Raw genomic sequence first — 19,214 nt, forward strand, 5'->3', positions numbered from 1 at the left:
GAGATGCTCATACTTGATGCATAAAAATTCCAAGTTGCTAGTTTATCACAGTTCAAATCAAACATCAGAAATGGATATCTTTCATTCAAACTAGCTTGACTCATTTTTACGGGGCAATTGCACACCAGTATCTTACCAAGAAGTGAAACACTTGAATTCCACCTTGCTGCTTAGACTCCTTTTGGAAACCATAGCTTGAAGATTCTAATAAAAGAAAAATCTTAAGGCAATTATTAGAACCAGAGTTGACTTCAAAGAAAGTAAGTTGTCTCCTATTGATTTCTACTTTATGGCTTTTAAATTACCCATGAATTTCCTAAAGTAATAATACTTTATTGATCCTGTTTCCAATTTATATAGGTCCCCACTGTAATCTAGTTAGATTGAGATTGCCTTTATAAAGCAGTGAACAGATATACTTTTGCTTTTGTTGTTGTTTTTTGTTTGTTTGTTTTTAAAAAAGTATTTATTTATTTTACAAAAATGTACAGGAGGTGCTTAGACCATTGACACAACAATACAACCCATTAAGATTTTAACAGCCACCACTTTATTTCATTCTTATTTGACAACTCTGGGCTACTGAAGAGTAAGATATAAACATTATTATCTACAATGCAGAAGTTTGAAATAATTTACTGTTTTCATAAATATTTCTCATTCCTGAACATCTTTAAGACATGAAAAATATGAGAGCAGAGTGTACTATAAAATTGCCTTCCTTATTATTGCAAAAACATTGTGGTAAATGAAGTACCACTGCATGGCACCATCCTGACTCAGTTTGAGGAAGAGAAACAGTCTAACTGCAATATAAAGGCAGAAAAGTACATGGTTGAAGTTTTTCCAGTTAAAAAACCCTTAAACATCATTGTTATGGACTGAAAATATTAAGTTTCAGGAGTATTACTTTTCATACAACAGAGATATTCAGAATTGTAGCAAAGTCTCACAAATTTATTGTCATATAAAACCAGATTCAATCACAAATAATCAGGCTGAAGTCTTGTCAAATACAAAACGAAGTATAAAAATAGAACACAATATACAAGACTAGAAGTAGTTAAATATTACCGAAACCAAAGTAACACTGGAATAATAGTTATTTACAAAACCTTGCCTAATCTCCGAGTCCATCTTGAGCTACAGTAATAATTTCTCTACCTTTTTAGGAGACTAACATGCAGATCCAACAGCTGTAAAGAATGAAATGAATCTGATGGATCCAAAGACACATACATCGAGGCCCTGTGCTTTGTAAGGGCTTTGTGAGCCAGTCATTATTGTGAAGAGTTGTTTTAAGACATTTACACTTCAGGAGACATGCTGCATCCTCTCTGTGCCCCCTCCCACCTTGGGTTATCTAACACTGAACTGCAAATTCAGAAAGAAACAAGCTTATTTTAATAAAACAGTCTCCTGAGAAAAAAAAGCAACTTTGCTGTTGAAGTTGTGACAGTTGCTTCTTGCAAATTATGGAGAAAGACAGTATGAAGTAGTCTCCATTGATTAGTTTTTGCATTTAATATCATAAATGCACTTATTAGACAAGCACCAAATCAACCCACGTTTCAGTTGTGGAGAGCAATATCATGACAATAACTATATACATTATTTTAAATACTTATAGAAATTAAATATACAAATGGCTCTGAATATACAATAAAATAATGTGGTACAAAAAAAATAATCATACTATGGTGAGAATACCACCATTAGGCACAAAATATTTCTGGTGTTAGCAATTCTAAGGGAAGTCCAAAGACAGACCATTTATCATTTGTCTGGGTATTTCAAGATGAATCCCTTCAAGATAATGCAAGAACCTATAAAAAAAAGAGTAAAAGTGACTATGAGGGGAAAATGTTATTTCCAAATTGAAGCAACACTTATTATTTAGAGAGGCAAACGTTCACCTTTCTTGTCTAGAATTATTTGACAAAATATTAAAATTCTTAACTGCCTCGAATATTGAAATATAGCAAGACTTAGGAAAATCAAAACTTACCTTCTTTTAGTCTTCCCTTGCTCTTTAAGCTTCTCAGACCTACAGATACTGCGAAGAGTAGGGAGGTATTCCAGTACGCTGGCTTGCTTATTGCCCAGGTTTAAAGGGCTTCTGGAAAATACAGTCCTGATGACTGCCAGCCTCTTCTGTGCTTTTTTGTGAACGCTAAAATGGAGAATTAATCTTTATTGTTTCTTATTTAAAAAACATGCAGTCTCTATTTTGTTCCTTTAACATCAGATCCACTGGTTTAAAACTCTGTTAAACATCCTGATGTCCAAACCTGTGTCCCAATGGATCAGATGCCCACAACTTCTGATGGTGTGTTGCTCACACAGCATCACAAAGCTGCATTTAGACAGAAAGATGAGGGACAGTAGTTTGTCTGGCCTTAGCTTAACTATGAGTCTAATCTGGGGAGGTCTTCACAGTCTAGTTATATATGTGAGGTTTAGTACGTCCGTCAGACAATGTAACCAAAAGCATCTGCGGTCTTTGAAAATAAAAAAACAAAAAACAAAAAACAAAAAAAACATCATGTGCTGGTATTTGCCAGAAAGTCACTATCAGATCCAATGTATAACTCCGGTACTGGACAGACTAGGTCACAGGTTGGATGCATTTTGACATGGCTCCTCTGGGTACTGACTCACAGAAATAATCCTGTTCAGACACTTGAACAGGTTTTATTGCCTTCTGACGGCCATTGCAGGTATGATGACAATCTTTCACATCCACACGGGCTAGCAGCAATGTGTTCTTTGATCTTTTATAATATATTAAAGGTTATTCTTCATTAGCATAAGTTACTACAAAAAATAATTGAAATAACCTTGCTCTGAATTTTGTTAGGTCTTCATCAAGCAACACCTATGCATTTAATACATGCTCAAAATGACCAGGCACCGGATGAAAAATCTGCATGTTTAGGACTTGCAGAATTCAGTCCAGCCCACCTGTCTGTCTTGAAAAAGCCACTCCTTCAGGTTTTTGTTATTCTTTTGGTGGTGGTGGTGCTTGTCTGCTCATTTTTAAATAGACTAGATTAAGGCTGCTATTTCTGAACAGCATTATAGTCAGGCTATTCAGACAAGAAAAGCCACTTTTGGCAGAGCTGACCAAGCAGTTAATTAGTTTATACAAGCAAAGTGAACAAGTGTTCCAGCATTTTGAGACACACTGACAGCATTCACATTGGTCTGAATGGGGATACTATCTATCTGAAACAGTCCTACATCCCGAGAAATGCTTTTCTTGACAAATAACTGCATCATATTCCAGAAATATTAGCAAAGTCTTACCTTGAATCAGCCGACTGACTGAAGGACACGTAATTTCTTGTGTTTGAAATATGCAAAGTAAGTCCCTCCAGCTGGTCACTTTCAGGGGTTTTACTGGTACTCAAAGAGGATTCCAAGTTTTGTGAAATACTAACAGAACATTTGTTAAAACTGAGTGCTTCAACGGCTGCCTTTATTTCACTACAGCTCTGGGAAGTCCACCAATCAGTATTTTCTATACTGAATTCATCACAAAGACCATTTTTAATTTTGCCATTTGTCCAATTAAATCCTTCATCTTGAGAAAACTCCAGTGGTTCCTTGGCGTTAGCGTTTACACAGCAATCCAAGAAAGACATGTTCTCCACAAATTCAGTCAGTGAACTCAGACACTGAAAACCAAGAGCAGACCTTTTCTCATTTGCTGAGGTTTTAGTTTCTTTTTCTTCTTTATTCATCAACAATTTTGATTCCTCTTTATTCACTTCAGCACATGATGTAGGACTATCTGATGGCAAAGTTATTAATTCAGCTGAATAGTTCAGTTCGGTATCAAATAAGTCACTATCATCCAATACATCAAGCCTTTTCTGGCTCTTTGTCTTTTTAGACTTTTTTCCAGGGTTACTTTTTCCAGAGCAGTAGCTGTTAGTAGATCTGTTTTTCAAAGAAACTAGAGTAGTCCTTTCAAGCATAGAGTTAGAGGCTTCAGATTGGTTTGAAAGAACTTGCACTGGTAAGGGAAGAATAAGTTCAAGATTACTATAAATAAAATCCACTTTCTTCATCTGGAATTCTGTGAGAAGCTGCATCAATTTATTCCATTTCTCCATGGTTGTGATTTTGTGCTGTAAAATAATAGTGAACAATGTATTAATATATATTTTTTTTTTAAATAAAAATGTTATTACAGAAAATCTCATATTCCTGGCTTTCTGTTTATGAGGTGAGGGACTGTTTTGCTTGCAGGAAACTGCCCCAGTTCAGATTTTGCTTACTAACAACAGAATTCCCTGATTTTCTACGATAAACCTTTTCAAGAGATTTGCTTCTAAGAAGATGCTATTCATAGTGGTCTGTGCTATTCGTTTATCTGGCAATCATTCAAATATTAGCTAGTCAACTATGGCGATACCTTAAGGAATGTAAACAAATCTTCTGAAGGCAACAGGATATTCTTAAGGCCAAGCAATGTCTCTACGCAGCCTGTATCACATTTTGGAAACTCCTGAAGATGTGCATCAGCTTGAGGAAAATCCACCTTGTCATCAGTAGTCTTTTCAGAAGGAATTACGTGATCTCCTTTACTCGTCCCATCTCCTCCTGCACAAAGATAACATGCTTTACTTGAAAAAATTGCATAATGAAATGTTTTTTCCTCTCTTTGCCTTGATTCCTTTTATAAAGGATACTGGAACTGTTGCCTCTTGCTGCAGTTCTGAATGAATATGGCAACTGAAATTAGTCATCCCCATCCATCCTCCTCATTCCATTTTTTTTAAGTGTTCCCAATCTGCCCACTTTCCCTTCTTTGCAAGTAGCCACTAGGAATAGTCTGTTCTTCCTTTTATGCCTCACTAGTCTCTCACTCACACGCTGTCTCACACACCCACACCTGCTGAGGATATTCTTCCTGTATCTTTTGGGACCAAGTTCTTATCCTTGCTGCCTGCTTGCTACCTGTCCATTTTTTCAGTCCTGCTTCTTCTAGGTGAACTATCTACAACTCAGCTAAATGGATAAAAGAACTACAAACTCTGACTTGAAGGGACACTACTACTGGCTCCCTGATTTGCCCAATTTTTCTACTCAGAAGAGGAAAGGGAGATAATTAAGTACCACATGATGGGTAATAAACAGGTGCAATAAAAATTAAACTTTTAGTTCCTTATGTGTATATACCAGGCTTTGAAGTAGCCACAAACCCTGCCCCAAACCCTACACAAATGTTTAGGAGTCTCACAGAGTTACCATCTATTCATACATGTCTAAGAATGGTTTTGATTTAACCAAATTCACGAGATATTTTTTTTTAAATTAAATTAAATCAACCTACCATGATGTGCCACACGCTTGTCTTTCAAGCATCCACCTCCACTTCTAACCCAAAACTGTAGGTAGAGAACACTTTGTCTGATATCACAGTTATTGGTGGTTAACAGAGCAGCTAAGTCTTTTACATCGGTTCGCAGATTCTCAGCCAGACACAGCGCTTGGAGATAGCTCGCAGCGTTCATCTAAACAAAGTTAGACAGAGACCACTGAAAACAGCTCCTACAATCAGACTGCAGTAAGGCACACAGAAGCAAATTATTCTATTTATGCTTGCAGTACATTTTTCCTTTTAATAGAGAAGATTAGTTTATTAAATTAGATTACAGTTAATTAAAACCTCTACAGAAAAGTGGAATCTAAACAGCCTATGTCAGAGAATTAAGCTCAATTTAGAAATTCAACTCATTCAAAACAAACAAAACACACATACTCTGCTTATGTTCCTGAAACCGCGTACACCTCGCTTCTCATCACCAGTGAGCAGGTTTTAGTGAACTATACTAACTTTAAAAGTTTTTCTTTTTTTTTCTTTCAACTCTGCAATTGTCTGGTAGTCCAAAAGATTTTCAATTTCACACTAAAGAAGTTCCTCTTCTCAAAAGTTAACTCTGATTCCCATTTATTTAGGTTTTCCATATAATACATAGCTGCAAATAAAACTATTTGCTAGACATAATACTAGCGTTTACATTAAAGGAAAAATCCATAATATTTCTAGAATAATTCCTGTACTTTTTAACTAACGAACCAATACCGGTATAGTCAGCCTTCAGATCAAAACTATTAGATATATCATCCATGAACTTATTTACTACCTCCTAAAAACTAAATTAAGTGATGAAGTGATGTTCTTATTGTAATTCTCTGAAATACTAAATGGTTAAGAAAATAAATCTTCCATGCTAGTAAAAAAATATTCTGCATGTAAAGATAAATACATCCTACACATCCTTGTATAAACCCTCAAAAAAAAAGTCTTCTGATGAAACAGATATATTACAGCAGATAAATACTAACCTAGACCAGCATTTAAATTTCAAATTTAAATCAGCTGACAATTCCTTGCTTGGGATGTATGTGCATTTCCAAACACGGACTTACCAAGGAAGGGGTTTTAAAGTTGATCTCTTCAAAATAGCCATCAAACATTAAGCTGAATGTTGGATCTATGTAAAGAGATATCAGTGAACTGTCACGACATTATGTTCAAAACGAATGATTTTCTTTACCCATTGGAGCAGCCAATATCTTTGTTCAATTACTAAAATACTCGCGTTAGGGTCTCTACTCATTTAATTTTACATTGAGGAGCTGTACTCAGCCACCACTGGTTAAACCATCTTATTAAAAGAAGCTCTTCTGTCTGTAACGCACGCTACTCACCGTTGGTAGTAAGAATTACAGGTCTCTTTGCCGTTGCCATGAATGTCTTTATTGCACTTAGAAACCCTGCATCTTCATCAAATATTATATCTACCTACAGAAGACAAACGAGGTGCAAAACATCAATAGCTCGAAGAATAGCCACAGGCTGTGAATGCATCATACTGCCAACAACTGAGTAAGGCTCAGCATCAACACACGTTTCTTGCGCACGCAGGGGCAGTGACAGCATACGTGCTTCAGGTAAAGTGCACTCGTTAGCACTCATCGCTTCCACCAGTTCTCTGGGCCGAAGCTTACAAAAAACCTCACAGACTAGTTGAGGCTGGAGGTCAACATGTCCAACCCCCTTGCTCAAGCTGGGTCACCCAGAGCAGGTTGCCCACAACCACATCCAAGTGCCTTTTGAAATTTGTTTGGTTTTTTGTTTGTTTAATAGAATTGCACCAGTGATCAGTAGGATCAACCCACAGTTAGCAACATTGCTATGCCTCCTTTATCTACTAAATTACATTGTTGGCTGCAGTTTTGTGTTCTTAGTTTAAGACTCAAAGATGTTTTTGAGTAAGAGGTTAAAGAAAAGAAGAATTTAATGTGGGCTTAGATATTGTAATTACTGGGGTGTTAACGGTGACTTTTAAAGTGTCTCAGTGCATGCAAGAAGTGTGAAATTATAAACCAACACTTTTGACGTAATCAAAGGAACTAAATTAGCAGAATCCCGCAAACTGTTCCAGTAGTGAACTGTTGATAGATGACAGTTTCTTTATCTTTTAAAATAACCTTGTAAAATAGCGATCCATGAGTAAAAAAGTATTAATGAGGGCAAAAATCACTAAATATTGAATTGATTTTTAATAAGTTGATAATCTTCACACTTGAATCTACCTAGAAGTCTCAAGGAGTAAGGGGGGCAAATAAAGGTTAAATTGTTTAAACATAATGAAACGACATATTGCTCACATCAGTATATTTCACATGACTTTTACCTCTTCAAAAAGAATGAGAGATGTTGCACTTTTTCTGTTGTGTTCTCCTCCTTCTACTTCTTCGTTTATTGACTTAATTTGAGCACCTTTCTTTTCTTCAAGTAAATTCTGAGTAGTTCCTGCAGATGGGTGAAGAATTGAGCAGGAAGTAAAGAAGGACTGAAACTATTTAATATGCATTCTAGCCACTGGTTTCAAAAATACCCCATGTAGAAACTGCTTATCAAAATCTACACTGATACAAAAACTTAGAAATCTGACCTACATCCTTCTCTGATGTCTTGTTTAAAAAAAAAATTGTAACAAATTTGCTGGGAATTGAACTGTGCTTAGTGAAGGGCTGACTATTTGTAAAATTAATTCTGCACCTAACCTGTTTGTGACCTATGATGTCTCAGGGAGTAGACACAAGTTCTTCAAGACAATGCAATATGATTGCCTGAAAAGTCAAGGACTAGGCTTGATTTCTCCAATTGAATCCAGCACTTTGCTCATGCATTCCTCTGTACTGTCTGTGTAAAAACAGTGGTTGTCCAAATATATTAGCTCCTTTCTAAAAACCTAAATGTTTCTGATGCCATGAAACATTTGGAAATATACCTTCCAATGTTAAGAGACTCAAAAATTTCAGTATGCCCTTCTATGTACTAAAATCCACAGTCAGTAATCAAACACTTATTGGCTTTACAGGACCTCTTAATTCTGTAACAGTAATTTTGAGATATCTATCTATCTATACATATCAAAATATATACATATACACCCCCCCCCCCCCCTTCACCTAGCACAATGACCATTCCACACTAACCCGAAACAGGCACTGAGGTAATAAAAGGAGTGGTTTTCTAGAGACAGATTTTAATTTGTCTTCTCTTACCTAAATGCTCTGGAAATAAACCAAAACTAAACAGCTAAGGAAAGCCTACTGAACTTCAGATAGTCTGTACCCTGGTTAAGTCTTGTGTAACACCGAGTAATGACTACTTGCTGTGTAGTTAAGGGTATCTGAGATGCATTAACTCTTGCTGGCAGCTGGAGCGTAATAAATGTGCTCTGCTCTTTTCTCCACACATAGAGTAGTACAGTGTAGCTTTTCCATCTCCAAAGGCAACTAATTATTAAATGGTGATACTTACCTTTTTTTTTCCCTTGAGATGTTACAGCTCCATCATTTCCTTTACATTTGGAAGAAATTTTGAAATAGTTTGCAAGTGTTTTAGGGGGCAAACTTCGTTTTAATCCTGCTCCTTTTGGTGACAGTGGAGGTTTTCTTGGTGAAATAACTTTCTTTGGAGAATACACTTTTTCTGCAAGATATGTTATATATTAAACTTAAGCTGGAAATGTAATCTCAAACTGACATTTCTGAGGAAAATTTAGAGCAAATCCCAGTTTTGTACCTGGTATAGGACAGGTTTACTGTGCTGATTTCTGCTTATTTTACTTTTCTCCTGTTATAGAGAATGCTTTCTGTTCAACTTCCTATTCAAGTGCCATAGCATGTACTTCACCACTACAGAAACAACTTAAGATAACCAAGAGCCAGTAATTTTGATAAAGTCATTATTTAATTTGGTACGTAGTTGTGTTAACCAACAGAGCATTTCTTATTATGACCAGATAAGCTGAAATTTGCTATCTTTTAAAAAAAACTGATGTCTAAAATTTGTTTTGGGAACTCAGTTCCTAAAAAACTCCAACCAAATAACAAAACCCAACCAAACAATAAACCCCAGATGTAACCATGAAACTTACTTGGTGACTTGGTGCTGCTACAGCTGTTAAAAAAGCAAGGCTTATGTGCATTAACGCCCTTTTTGTCCACTTGATGAGACTGAGTAGCTTCTTTCAGTTGAGACAGTATCTGTCTACCGCTACGCTGGCAAGAGGCATTGACTTCAAATATCTGCAATGGTATTTAATTTACATAAAAATAATTTTGGATGTCTTGTATTACCAATGCTTTTCATATCACTAGTTACAAATAAGAAAAATGGCACCGAGGAAAGGACTCCACAAACCTTAAAACCAAGCTCCTGAGCACAAGCATATACTGCAGCAGTTTTCCCCACTCCTGGTGGGCCAGTTATCAGAACAGTGTTGCAAAGGCTAGTCTCTTCTGTGATATCAGATCTATTATCTTTAAAGTCAAGGCTGTCCAAAGAATCTGTAGAATTATTTAAAAGAAAAGAAAGGATTTATGTAATTTTTATGCCAACTTTAACAACGAGAAGCTATACGTATTATTTTTATTTATATCAGCACCTTCATGCTCTTTGTCTTCTTTTTCCCCTTTCTGATTTCTTTTTTCTTCCCAGTCGGCTCTTTTTTTCCATTCTTTTAACCAACTATAAAAGGAAGGAACAGAACAAAAAATAAAAATTACTGCTGAATAAAACAAACCAAATTCAGATGGAACAGAACATAAAACTAGTGGACATCAGCCACTTGTTATCCCTCTCAGAAACTTATCAAGTCCCTTCAGATTTAAAAAAGAAAAAAAAATTGTTCAGGGTTTGTTTGATTCTTTTGTAAAACAGGATTCCTTCTGCATTTCTCGTTCTACTAGTTGACTGGTATAAAACCAAGTAATTTGGATAACTACTTAAACTGTGGAAAATGCTTTATCATTCATAGTTTAGTGTTGTTTGTTAGATGGATCTTTAAATTCTGCATAAGAGCCACAACAATAACTTAAATCCATACAGAAAATTTACCTGAAAGCATAACATACTAGATGGACTTGAGTGCTAAATTACTGTCAAAAGCAGAGGCAGTGCATCAGGATCAGGACCAGGCATGCTTGTAGGGAAGTACAGAAAAGAACTGGTAACTTGCTATCTCTCATTCATAGTGTGTAAGCTTAAATAACCCAACAAAAAAAAGTTTTTTACTAAAATTGTAAGGGCATTAGTTACTTAAGTATTTCTTTCTATCCCACAGCCTAATGTGGCAATTCGTGTGTGTTTTGTTTGGTACCATAACATACAAGCCACTGAGATGTTACTGTAAAAGAAACTGTGACCAAAAGATCATTCACACCAACTGACAATTTGTTCCTGCACTTTTTGGAAGTAAACCAAAACAAAGGCCACAGACATACACTCTGTAAGTGTTATTCAAGCATAGTGTAAAATAATTGACTTTGCTTCTTTGAGCGTATTAAGTACTATGACGTTTTGAGTTAGTTTAAGAATGGATCCCTGCTTCCACTTCTGACCTGTGCAGCCTTTCAATTTCTTTCTTGTTTCCTACAAGTTCACTGGAATCTTGAGGCTGGTATTTTTCTGTCCAGAGCATGTCTTCCTTTTCAATACCTGCACAAAAAATATTATCCATTTTTAAACAGTTCTTCATGCAAAAGAGTTGGTCAAATCTAGTAGAATATTAAGACTAGATATGATTTTTTTCATCACAGTGGAAAGCTGACATACATCACATACACATTCCCTCAATGCAAAGAGAATTAAAATCAGACAGGAAATGCAGTTACCTGAAAATGCATTTGGCTCTGATAAATATTCGGTGTCTTCGATCATAACGTCTGGTTTCTGGGTCTTGTTTTTTCCCAAATGAGTAGCTTGTCCCGTCTCTGCTTGTTTTTCTCCAGATATGGGAGAAATAATGTTTCTGGAAACTCTGGATTTTAATTCAGTCTCTGTATCTTCAATTTGTTTTCTTCTTTTTGATTTGTGGTCTTCTGTTTCTTTTCTTTTCCTCTTAGTTTCCTTCCAATTGTCAGAATGTTTCTGATTGACCTCAGAATTTGCACTGCCATCTCTGCTTGCTAATGGAGTAAAAAAAAAAAAAGAAAAAAGTCATCCTTTTAAAATTTCAAGGTATGTCTATTACAACCATACATTTGTTTAAGCCACATTTGAAGAATTTGGTCAAAATGACCTAAAAAGTGAGGACCGATTTATTTCCAACAACAGTATTCCTTCACTGAAACATTTCTGGAAATTTCAAGTGGCCTTTTTATGCCAGAGAGAGCGCAAGTGTGTTGTTTATTTTTCCCTATGTACATTACTAACCTCGTGTACTGTTTTCAAAAACCGACTGTTCTGTTTGCTTTTTCAGAAATTTGTGGAAGTATTTTCTCACAGGAAATTGAGAATTAGAAGAGATGATCTCATCTAGCAAATCTTTCCTGAATGTATCAGGAAAAACTGGTCGGTGGCCAGAAAGCTGTAACACACACACAAAAAAATTATTACTCGAAAACGTTACACAGAACAACAATGACAGTTTTGCATAATTTAAATTGGTAGCTGTCTTTTTAAAGCCAGAGATTAACAGAAAGCTTTGAGAATTGTCTAATGTTACAATGCAGAATGGGTAAATCATACACAAGGAAAAAAAAAAAATCCAGAGCTAACACAAGATTCATACTACAGGATTTTTTAAAACCACAAAAGTCCTAAAAAGTAAAAAACAATTTTAATTTTCTTTTCCTTTTTCTTGTAACACAAGCCCCCGTTTTAAAGTACTAACCACAGGTGCAGAACAGTTTCCAGTTAGTTTTGAATTCACAGTGGAAAATTCACCAAGTGACAGAGTGATTTTTGTGACGTTAGTGACTTCAGTATTCAGTTTCCTTAGCTTAGTTAATATAGGACACGATGGTGATTCCAGTTTCCACATTGGATAACCTACAAAAGAATCCCCACCAAAACAAAACAAGAGGAAATTTCTGTTAACAAAACAGAGATACAGTCACAGACAAAACCATTCCACAATAAATAAGAGTAAATCCTCTTTTCACCACACCTTTATCATGTCAAAGACAAGCTTATTTAACTAACACTGCATCAAATTTTTATCTATTAATTCCACCTCCCACAAGCAGAATTTGCACATTTTTGCATCCAGTAAGTTGCTCCTGGGCTCTGCTTGCTCTAAGTAGTAACTTGTACCCTCACGGAGTCTCTGTAGGACAGAGGCTCAACAAGGATTTTGGGTTTTTATTGGTTGGTTTGCAACAGAAACTGTGCTAAGTGGGATTCTACCTTATGCTTTTCTGTCATGCCCTTTCACAAGAACATTGTAGCACATCCCCTCATTTAGTGGGAAGAAATGGGCTGTTCTCTCTTTTGAGAAATATTTTGCCCTTGTCTGAAGGAAATGGTTTCTGCCCCAATCAGTCCAACATGATCTTTATTCTCCAAACTGGAACTTGAAAGACTAACTTTTTTGAGTAAACATTAAGAATTTTGCATCCTTGTATATATTACTTTAGCATCAATTTAATTTGTAAATTGCAAAAAATTGAAAAACTTTTCTGAAAAACATTGCACTGGAAGCTTGTAAGTTTTGTTTTCTTACTGTGACACAAAACAAGAGGGAACTACCAGTTATTCCAGTCACAATAGTAAGTTCTGCTGTTCAGATTTTTTCTTTTCTGCACGGATTTACTAGAAATCATTATATACATTTACACAATGGCTGAAAAAAGCTTACAGTCATCCTTCTGCTGTACATGGACAACAGTCTTAAAACATGAACTGGCAAGAGAGTATGCTTCCATTGCTGCTGCCTTCTTTGCAATCTGTCTTTTCAGTGACTCTGGTAATCCACTCATCAAGAATTCACGTTTTGCTCTGAACTGATCATCATCTTGAGAGTTTTCAGATGCATCTTGGCTTTAATGAAAATAGAAATGAAAAAAAAAAATCATTAGTACTACCAGCTATATAAGGTTTACAGCAGAATTTAATCACATTCACTTCTACAGGAGTTAGAAATAGTCTGAGAGAACTGCTAATATTAATTTAAATGTAGTAAGTTTATATTTAATTTTAGATTTTGTGTTATAGACTATAATTTAAAAAAATAATAATCCTCTTCAGTTTTGTATTTTTATATGCAATTTAGGAGTTCTTTTTAATCAGTCATCAACTACACTTTCAAACATCAAAAATGGCTCAACAATGGCTGAAGAACTCCCCCAAAATTTTGCAAACAGATTAACACATTTATCAGTAAACAAATTGACCCAACATTTGGAGCACATTTCAATAAGCATATTTAGATTTGCAACCTTGAAATAGATTTTGATTCTTAAGCAACTGCAATCTTGAAAACCGACCTGCTTTCATCAAAGATCACAACTGCTTCACCTGCAGAGTTTTGAGCATTTCTCCCTAGGAAGGAAGGTGGATATCCCAGTTTTCCTTTAAAAAGAAATAAATCCTGATTAGATTAGCACCGATATAGGATCCTAACCTCGCTTCTCTGTTCACTACCTGTATGTTCCATTTAATAACATTAAGGAATCTCCTCTTCTTAAGGGAAAGCTGACTATTTTAATAATAAAAAAAAACTCCTTTAAATTAGAAGGTAACAAAACATGGTATATTGGCAGTTTTTCAACCGGTTTTCCCTGAATTAATAAAAATCAAAGCAGCACATGTAAATAACCTCTGTGCTATTCACTCATATCATAAAAATAAAAAGTATATTTCAGAGTATTATATATAAAAAATGAGAAGATGAATGTACTACAAAGGCAACTTTATTTTATAAAGTTAAAATAGTCGATAACTGTAATAAAAACTAAACACATTCAGTAAAACCCACTTACCATTTGAGTTCTTTGCAACCTTCAAGTTGCTAGACTTTTTCCCCAAAACATCATTTAAGCTCCGAAGATTCTTTTGCTTCACATTCTGCACTGTAGTAGTGGCATTACTCAGGCTTGAATCTAAAATTACTACTGATTCCTAGAAGGAAAGCAAATAAAATAAGAAAGGAAACACAACTTTTCCTCCTTTATTAACAATACAATGTAGTGATCAGTACTGAGAAAAACGAAGAAACTGCTCGAGAGCTTAGAAATTAGCAAATATAATTTGAAGATTATACAATACTCTTATTACTGTTTACACAGAAAAAGTACATAGCAAAATATCTCCAGTATATATAAACAAAGGCCAGAATGACTCTCAACTGAATTTAAATGTCTAAAACATGACATTTGAAACACCACCTACCTTGCTGTCCATTAGGAAGGAGAAATAGTCACTTTAAATCATGACTATCTGCTGCATGTTGTAGATCTGCGTTAGGATGAGCTTTCCAGTCTATGCCTGGCATTTACTTTACTGTTTGACACTTACCGTACCACTGCATAGGTATCTACCTTATTTGATCCTTTAAAATAAACGCTTGCAAGATAAGAAACACCTTTGTTGCTTAACCAAATCCCAAAAACATCAAAATAATTTCCCCCCCCCCACAAAGTATACAGGCTTACTTCATTTTCTTGTAATTTTTTCTTCTCAGCAAGAGCTCGCTGTCGAGATGAGCGCCTCACAGGAGCTGGTAAGTCTTCATTAACCTTTGACCTGTTATGCTGTATAGCCTTTGCTTTTTCGATCAGCTGTTTTGCTTTCGATATATTTTTAGAAGTAGAGCTTATCTGCTAACAAAGCATAAAAGAATCAAAATACCTAGCAATTAACAGCAATACATTCCGTAAGTATTTCACATATTAATACAATTTTTCACATTCATAAAAGCATATGGTTTTTATTCAATTTTATCTGTACCAAAAAGAAAATGAAAGGATGAAAAGAAGGAGCTAACCAAGATGATATAAATACTTTTCAAAGAGGAGTGAGAGCCCTACAAGGGGATCCTCCAATTTGCCCACAGAATAAATGAAATTCGGGCAGTGGTGTTCTTAAGCCTAAGCTGTTCTGCTGTGCCCAAACACTGTGTCCCATCCTGAGAACCTGCAGAACATGGGCATACTGTTTTATTGGATTTTTCTGTTATGAAAAGTAGATTTACACTAACAGAACATGCTTTAAAACCTAAAGTACAATAACTGTAGAAGAAACTATCTCAAATTCTGTCATAAATCACAGCAACAGTCTCTTTCCACAGGGCATCTGAGAACTGTCACACTGTGTTACACTAGACTGTCACACAATACTGAACATTAACACAATTACACGCATACAGTCAATTGCAAAATACTGAAACACAAACTGTTACATAAATTACCTTCATGTTTTTGGAGTTCAACTCTTCATTTTTCACTGCTTCAGCTTTATTTGATTTTGCAGTTGCGTTGATACGTGTAAACCTCATTCTAATTAGGGAAAAAAGTATTATGAAATCATTACTTTTTAATAAACGGAAACGTTAATCTCATGTTCAAAAGTGTTTCAAACGCTTTTTGCAAACAGAAGCAAAGCCCCAATTGGTGGTTAGCTTTTTTTGCTCTTTGGGTTTTTTTAATGTCTTTAGTGCAAGCATATTTATAGAGCCAAGTTTGGTTCTTCTGTGTTATTATTCACCCTGACCAGCATTCATGCAGCTTTGGCATGCATTCCAATCAATGTGTAATTGTCTTACTCTTCATGTCTTGCTCTAAGAGTCTTACTTTAATGTCTTACTCTTGAAATACTTGCAGGAAAACAAAGTGCAAAAGAGCAGAACACACTGTAAGATGTTTACCTTATGGGGCTGCTTCCATCGAAGGGCACGGTAATCACCTCAGCTTTATACAAGTTGCTTTTCCTCAAGGATCGCTTGCTCGCCTTTGGCGTAGAAGCCTGTAAAGGACAGCCACTTAACTCCTCTTCAGAAAAGGGATTTCTAATCCTGTCTTTTTTAGGTGTAACGTTTTTCCATGTTCTGATTTTCTTCTGCCTTAAGCTCCTCCTTAACTCATTCACTTTTGGACTTGATGAAATTCTTACATCTAAGGTGTTAGTAAGGCCGTTACCTCCCGAATCCTCATCTTCATTGTAATTGCTAGTATTTGACACATGCGTTTCCTTAGTTTCTGAAGCCTTTCTTCTTCTGTTTCCTTTTTTCTGAAACTTCCTAGGTCTTTTGAGTTTAGTTCTATTGTTTCCAGGACTAGAACGTGTGTATTTGTCCATGTAATCTTCTGGTACTCCGCTTTCTAATCCTTTATTTGAAGCAATGTCACCTTCAGGTCCTTCTTTCTCTTTTGAAGACTTTCCAATGGCTTGCTTTTGTTTTCCAGGTGCCTTTTTAAGCCCACTTTTTATTATGTTGGATGCTGGTTGTCTAAATGCCTTCATAAACTGATGCCTTTCTTCCAGAGTACATTTTGGCTTCAGAGAATCTAACCCTGCAGTCTCTAGTACAGCTAGCTCCAACTCTTCTTCTTCAATAACTACATTAGATTTCCTTTTCTGAGTAACCTGTTCAGTTTGGTCACTCTCCAAGAGGGGTGGGCTACTTTCTTTTTCCCCTAGGCATCCCTTCTGCTTCAAAAAAATGGAAGCTATTTTCCTAGAGCCTTTTTGCTCCTTACGCAATGGAGCTAATTTTGAGGGAATGGAATGAACTTGTGCAAGGACAGTTACTGTTCTAAGTGGTAGCTGTTGAGACTCCTCACACTTTTCTGGGTCACTAATACTATTACTTTTGTCTGTTTCATTTGCTGTAGCAGAATTGTCCGTTGTTGGCTTTGTCTCTTCTTCAACATGATCTGTGTTATCTTCTCCCTGACTCTTCAAGAAGTCCTCAAATGACACTGTTATTATACTGTTATTTACCTGCGATGTCTTATCATCTGCATGAACTTCAAAACTGCAGTCACTAATAGCAGGGTCACAATCTGCTGTTGTAGGAGAGATTGCTTTTTTCTTGTCTTCTGTCTCCTTTTTCCACTTTTCATTCACTTGGTTTTCCGATGAAAAACTTTCAGACAAATCCATACTTACTTTGTGTTTCCTTTTCCTTGATTTCATCCTAATTTTTGATCCATTTATTTCAGAACCAGCTTTCTTCACATTTTTTCTGTAGATGACAGCATTTGAGTTCTCTCTTTGCATGTTTTCTTCCGCTACTTGTTTTGCACGTTTTTTGTCAACTACAGTACAAGTAGAAATAAAATCATTACTGTCCTCTTTCAGTCGGGTTGTTTCCCTGCTGTCGTCACTACTAATTTGTATTTCATGTTCGTTCTCAGGTTCTTTCATCTTTCTTAGCTTATTATTTAATTTAATTCTCTTCCCTTTCCTCTTCCACTTTAAAGGTGACTTACAGTCTTTGTCATCAGCAATCAACGGTGTTTTATTTTCTCCAGCTACAACTGGTAATGTAGCTTTCTCAGTTGCAGACGTCTTTTTAAAATAATCTAATATATTGTTGGGCTTTGGTGGTGACCACACTTTATCCACTGCTTTTGCTAATGGTGAAAAATACCTCGTGATTGTTTTTACAGAAGCATCTTCCTCTCGCCGTTTCTTGCATGGCTACAAAAAAGTTCAAGATTGATCTTAGTTTTTAAAAACTTAGGATGAATTAGTATGGTAATATAAATCACTACAATATCTACAGTATGTGTTAGTGACATCAGTACTTTTTTAGAGGATAAAAACCTCATGTCGATGCACTAAGACTGTGTGCATATCAGCTTTATCTCCAGGTTTTCAAAGGCTATTTCATCTTGAAATAAAGATTCTGCCATTTCAAAAAAAAAAAAAATCCCCCGTAGATTTGAGACCACCAAAACCACAAGGTCTTCAGAAGAGCTCTGCAGAGATTTCATAACACCAGAACTCAGAAAGCACGCTTCCATCTGGATGATCTATCTATTAGTTACCTTGAGATGTTTGCCAGAGCGTTTGTAGAGCACCTAACAGAGAATTCCAACATCGCTTGGATGTGTGATCCTACTGTATACACCTAACACATCTTAAGAACAAACTACACCTTTAAAAAACACTTAAAGAACACGAATGCAAGAGAATTCATATATTTCATGACTCAAACCATAAACCGGAAGGTTTTTATTTGTAAAACTCCAAGAAAGACGGCTCACAAAGGCTTTTATAACTCTCCTAGGTTATTAAAAAACGGCCTCTCTGAAATCACACCATCTAAAACCGAAAAACGCTTCTTCCCAAAGCTACCGGGGACTCCGCTGAGGTGCCCCAACAAGGTGTGTCATGACACAGTAGCCCTTGGGCTGTGGAGCGCTCCCGAGGGCCGGGTCGGGCAGCCGCCGGGCACCGGGCCGGGCGGCCGCCCGGCCCGGTGCCCGGCGGCTGCCCGACCCGGCGCCCGTTCCTCGGGAGCGCTGCGCACCTCTCCGCGCCGTGTCAAGCGCCCCGCACCCCCAGCCCGCCGCCATCCCCCCGCTACGCCCTCCCGGCGCGGCGCCTCAGCCCGCCTCCGCGCCTCCCACCTGAGCGTCGCCGTCTTTCTCGGGGAGGAGGGGGGCGGCCGCCGCGGCCACGGCGACCCTGCCCACCATGCCCCGGTTGCTGGCGGGGAGCGGAGCCCTCAGGCGCGGCGGGAGGCGCGGGCGATCGCCATGGAGCAGCCCGCCCCGCCCGACGTGGCCGCCGCCGCCTGACAGGAGCGAGCGCCAGGCGGGCAGAAAAGCGCGCGCGGAACGAGATTCGGACCTCCGCGCGGAAGGGGGCGGTGCCCGCCGCGCCCCACGTGACCCGCCCGCCCCGCCAACGGCCGGTCCGCTTCCACTCTCACGTGACGCGGGCCCGC

General features: G+C 37.1%; 1 protein-coding gene across 2 annotated transcripts; it reads right to left on the reverse strand.

The window, feature by feature from the left end:
- Positions 1–1,656: 1,656 nt before the first annotated feature.
- On the reverse strand, positions 1,657–18,963 carry ATAD5 (ATPase family AAA domain containing 5). 2 transcript variants are annotated; one of them, XM_086623996.1, is made up of 23 exons: positions 18,895–18,963; positions 16,182–17,959; positions 15,726–15,813; positions 14,971–15,135; positions 14,299–14,437; positions 13,804–13,888; positions 13,176–13,357; positions 12,210–12,367; positions 11,750–11,903; positions 11,209–11,502; positions 10,936–11,032; positions 9,981–10,063; positions 9,737–9,882; positions 9,471–9,621; positions 8,852–9,022; positions 7,716–7,834; positions 6,727–6,820; positions 6,445–6,509; positions 5,345–5,525; positions 4,424–4,608; positions 3,310–4,136; positions 2,009–2,173; positions 1,657–1,826 (listed from the first exon to the last, which is right to left on the reverse strand). In XM_086623996.1, the coding sequence occupies exons 1-23, from the start codon at positions 18,961–18,963 to the stop codon at positions 1,748–1,750; spliced, it is 5,475 nt and encodes a 1,824-aa protein (XP_086480122.1). In that variant the 3' UTR covers positions 1,657–1,747. The 2 variants fall into 2 exon arrangements, with proteins under 2 accessions (XP_086480122.1, XP_086480121.1); XM_086623995.1 differs by having other exon boundaries at positions 4,424–4,611.
- Positions 18,964–19,214: the final 251 nt, after the last annotated feature.

The sequence above is a fragment of the Tauraco erythrolophus genome, chromosome 20 (genome assembly GCF_009769465.1).
Source record: "Tauraco erythrolophus isolate bTauEry1 chromosome 20, bTauEry1.pri, whole genome shotgun sequence".
NCBI lineage: Eukaryota > Metazoa > Chordata > Aves > Musophagiformes > Musophagidae > Tauraco > Tauraco erythrolophus.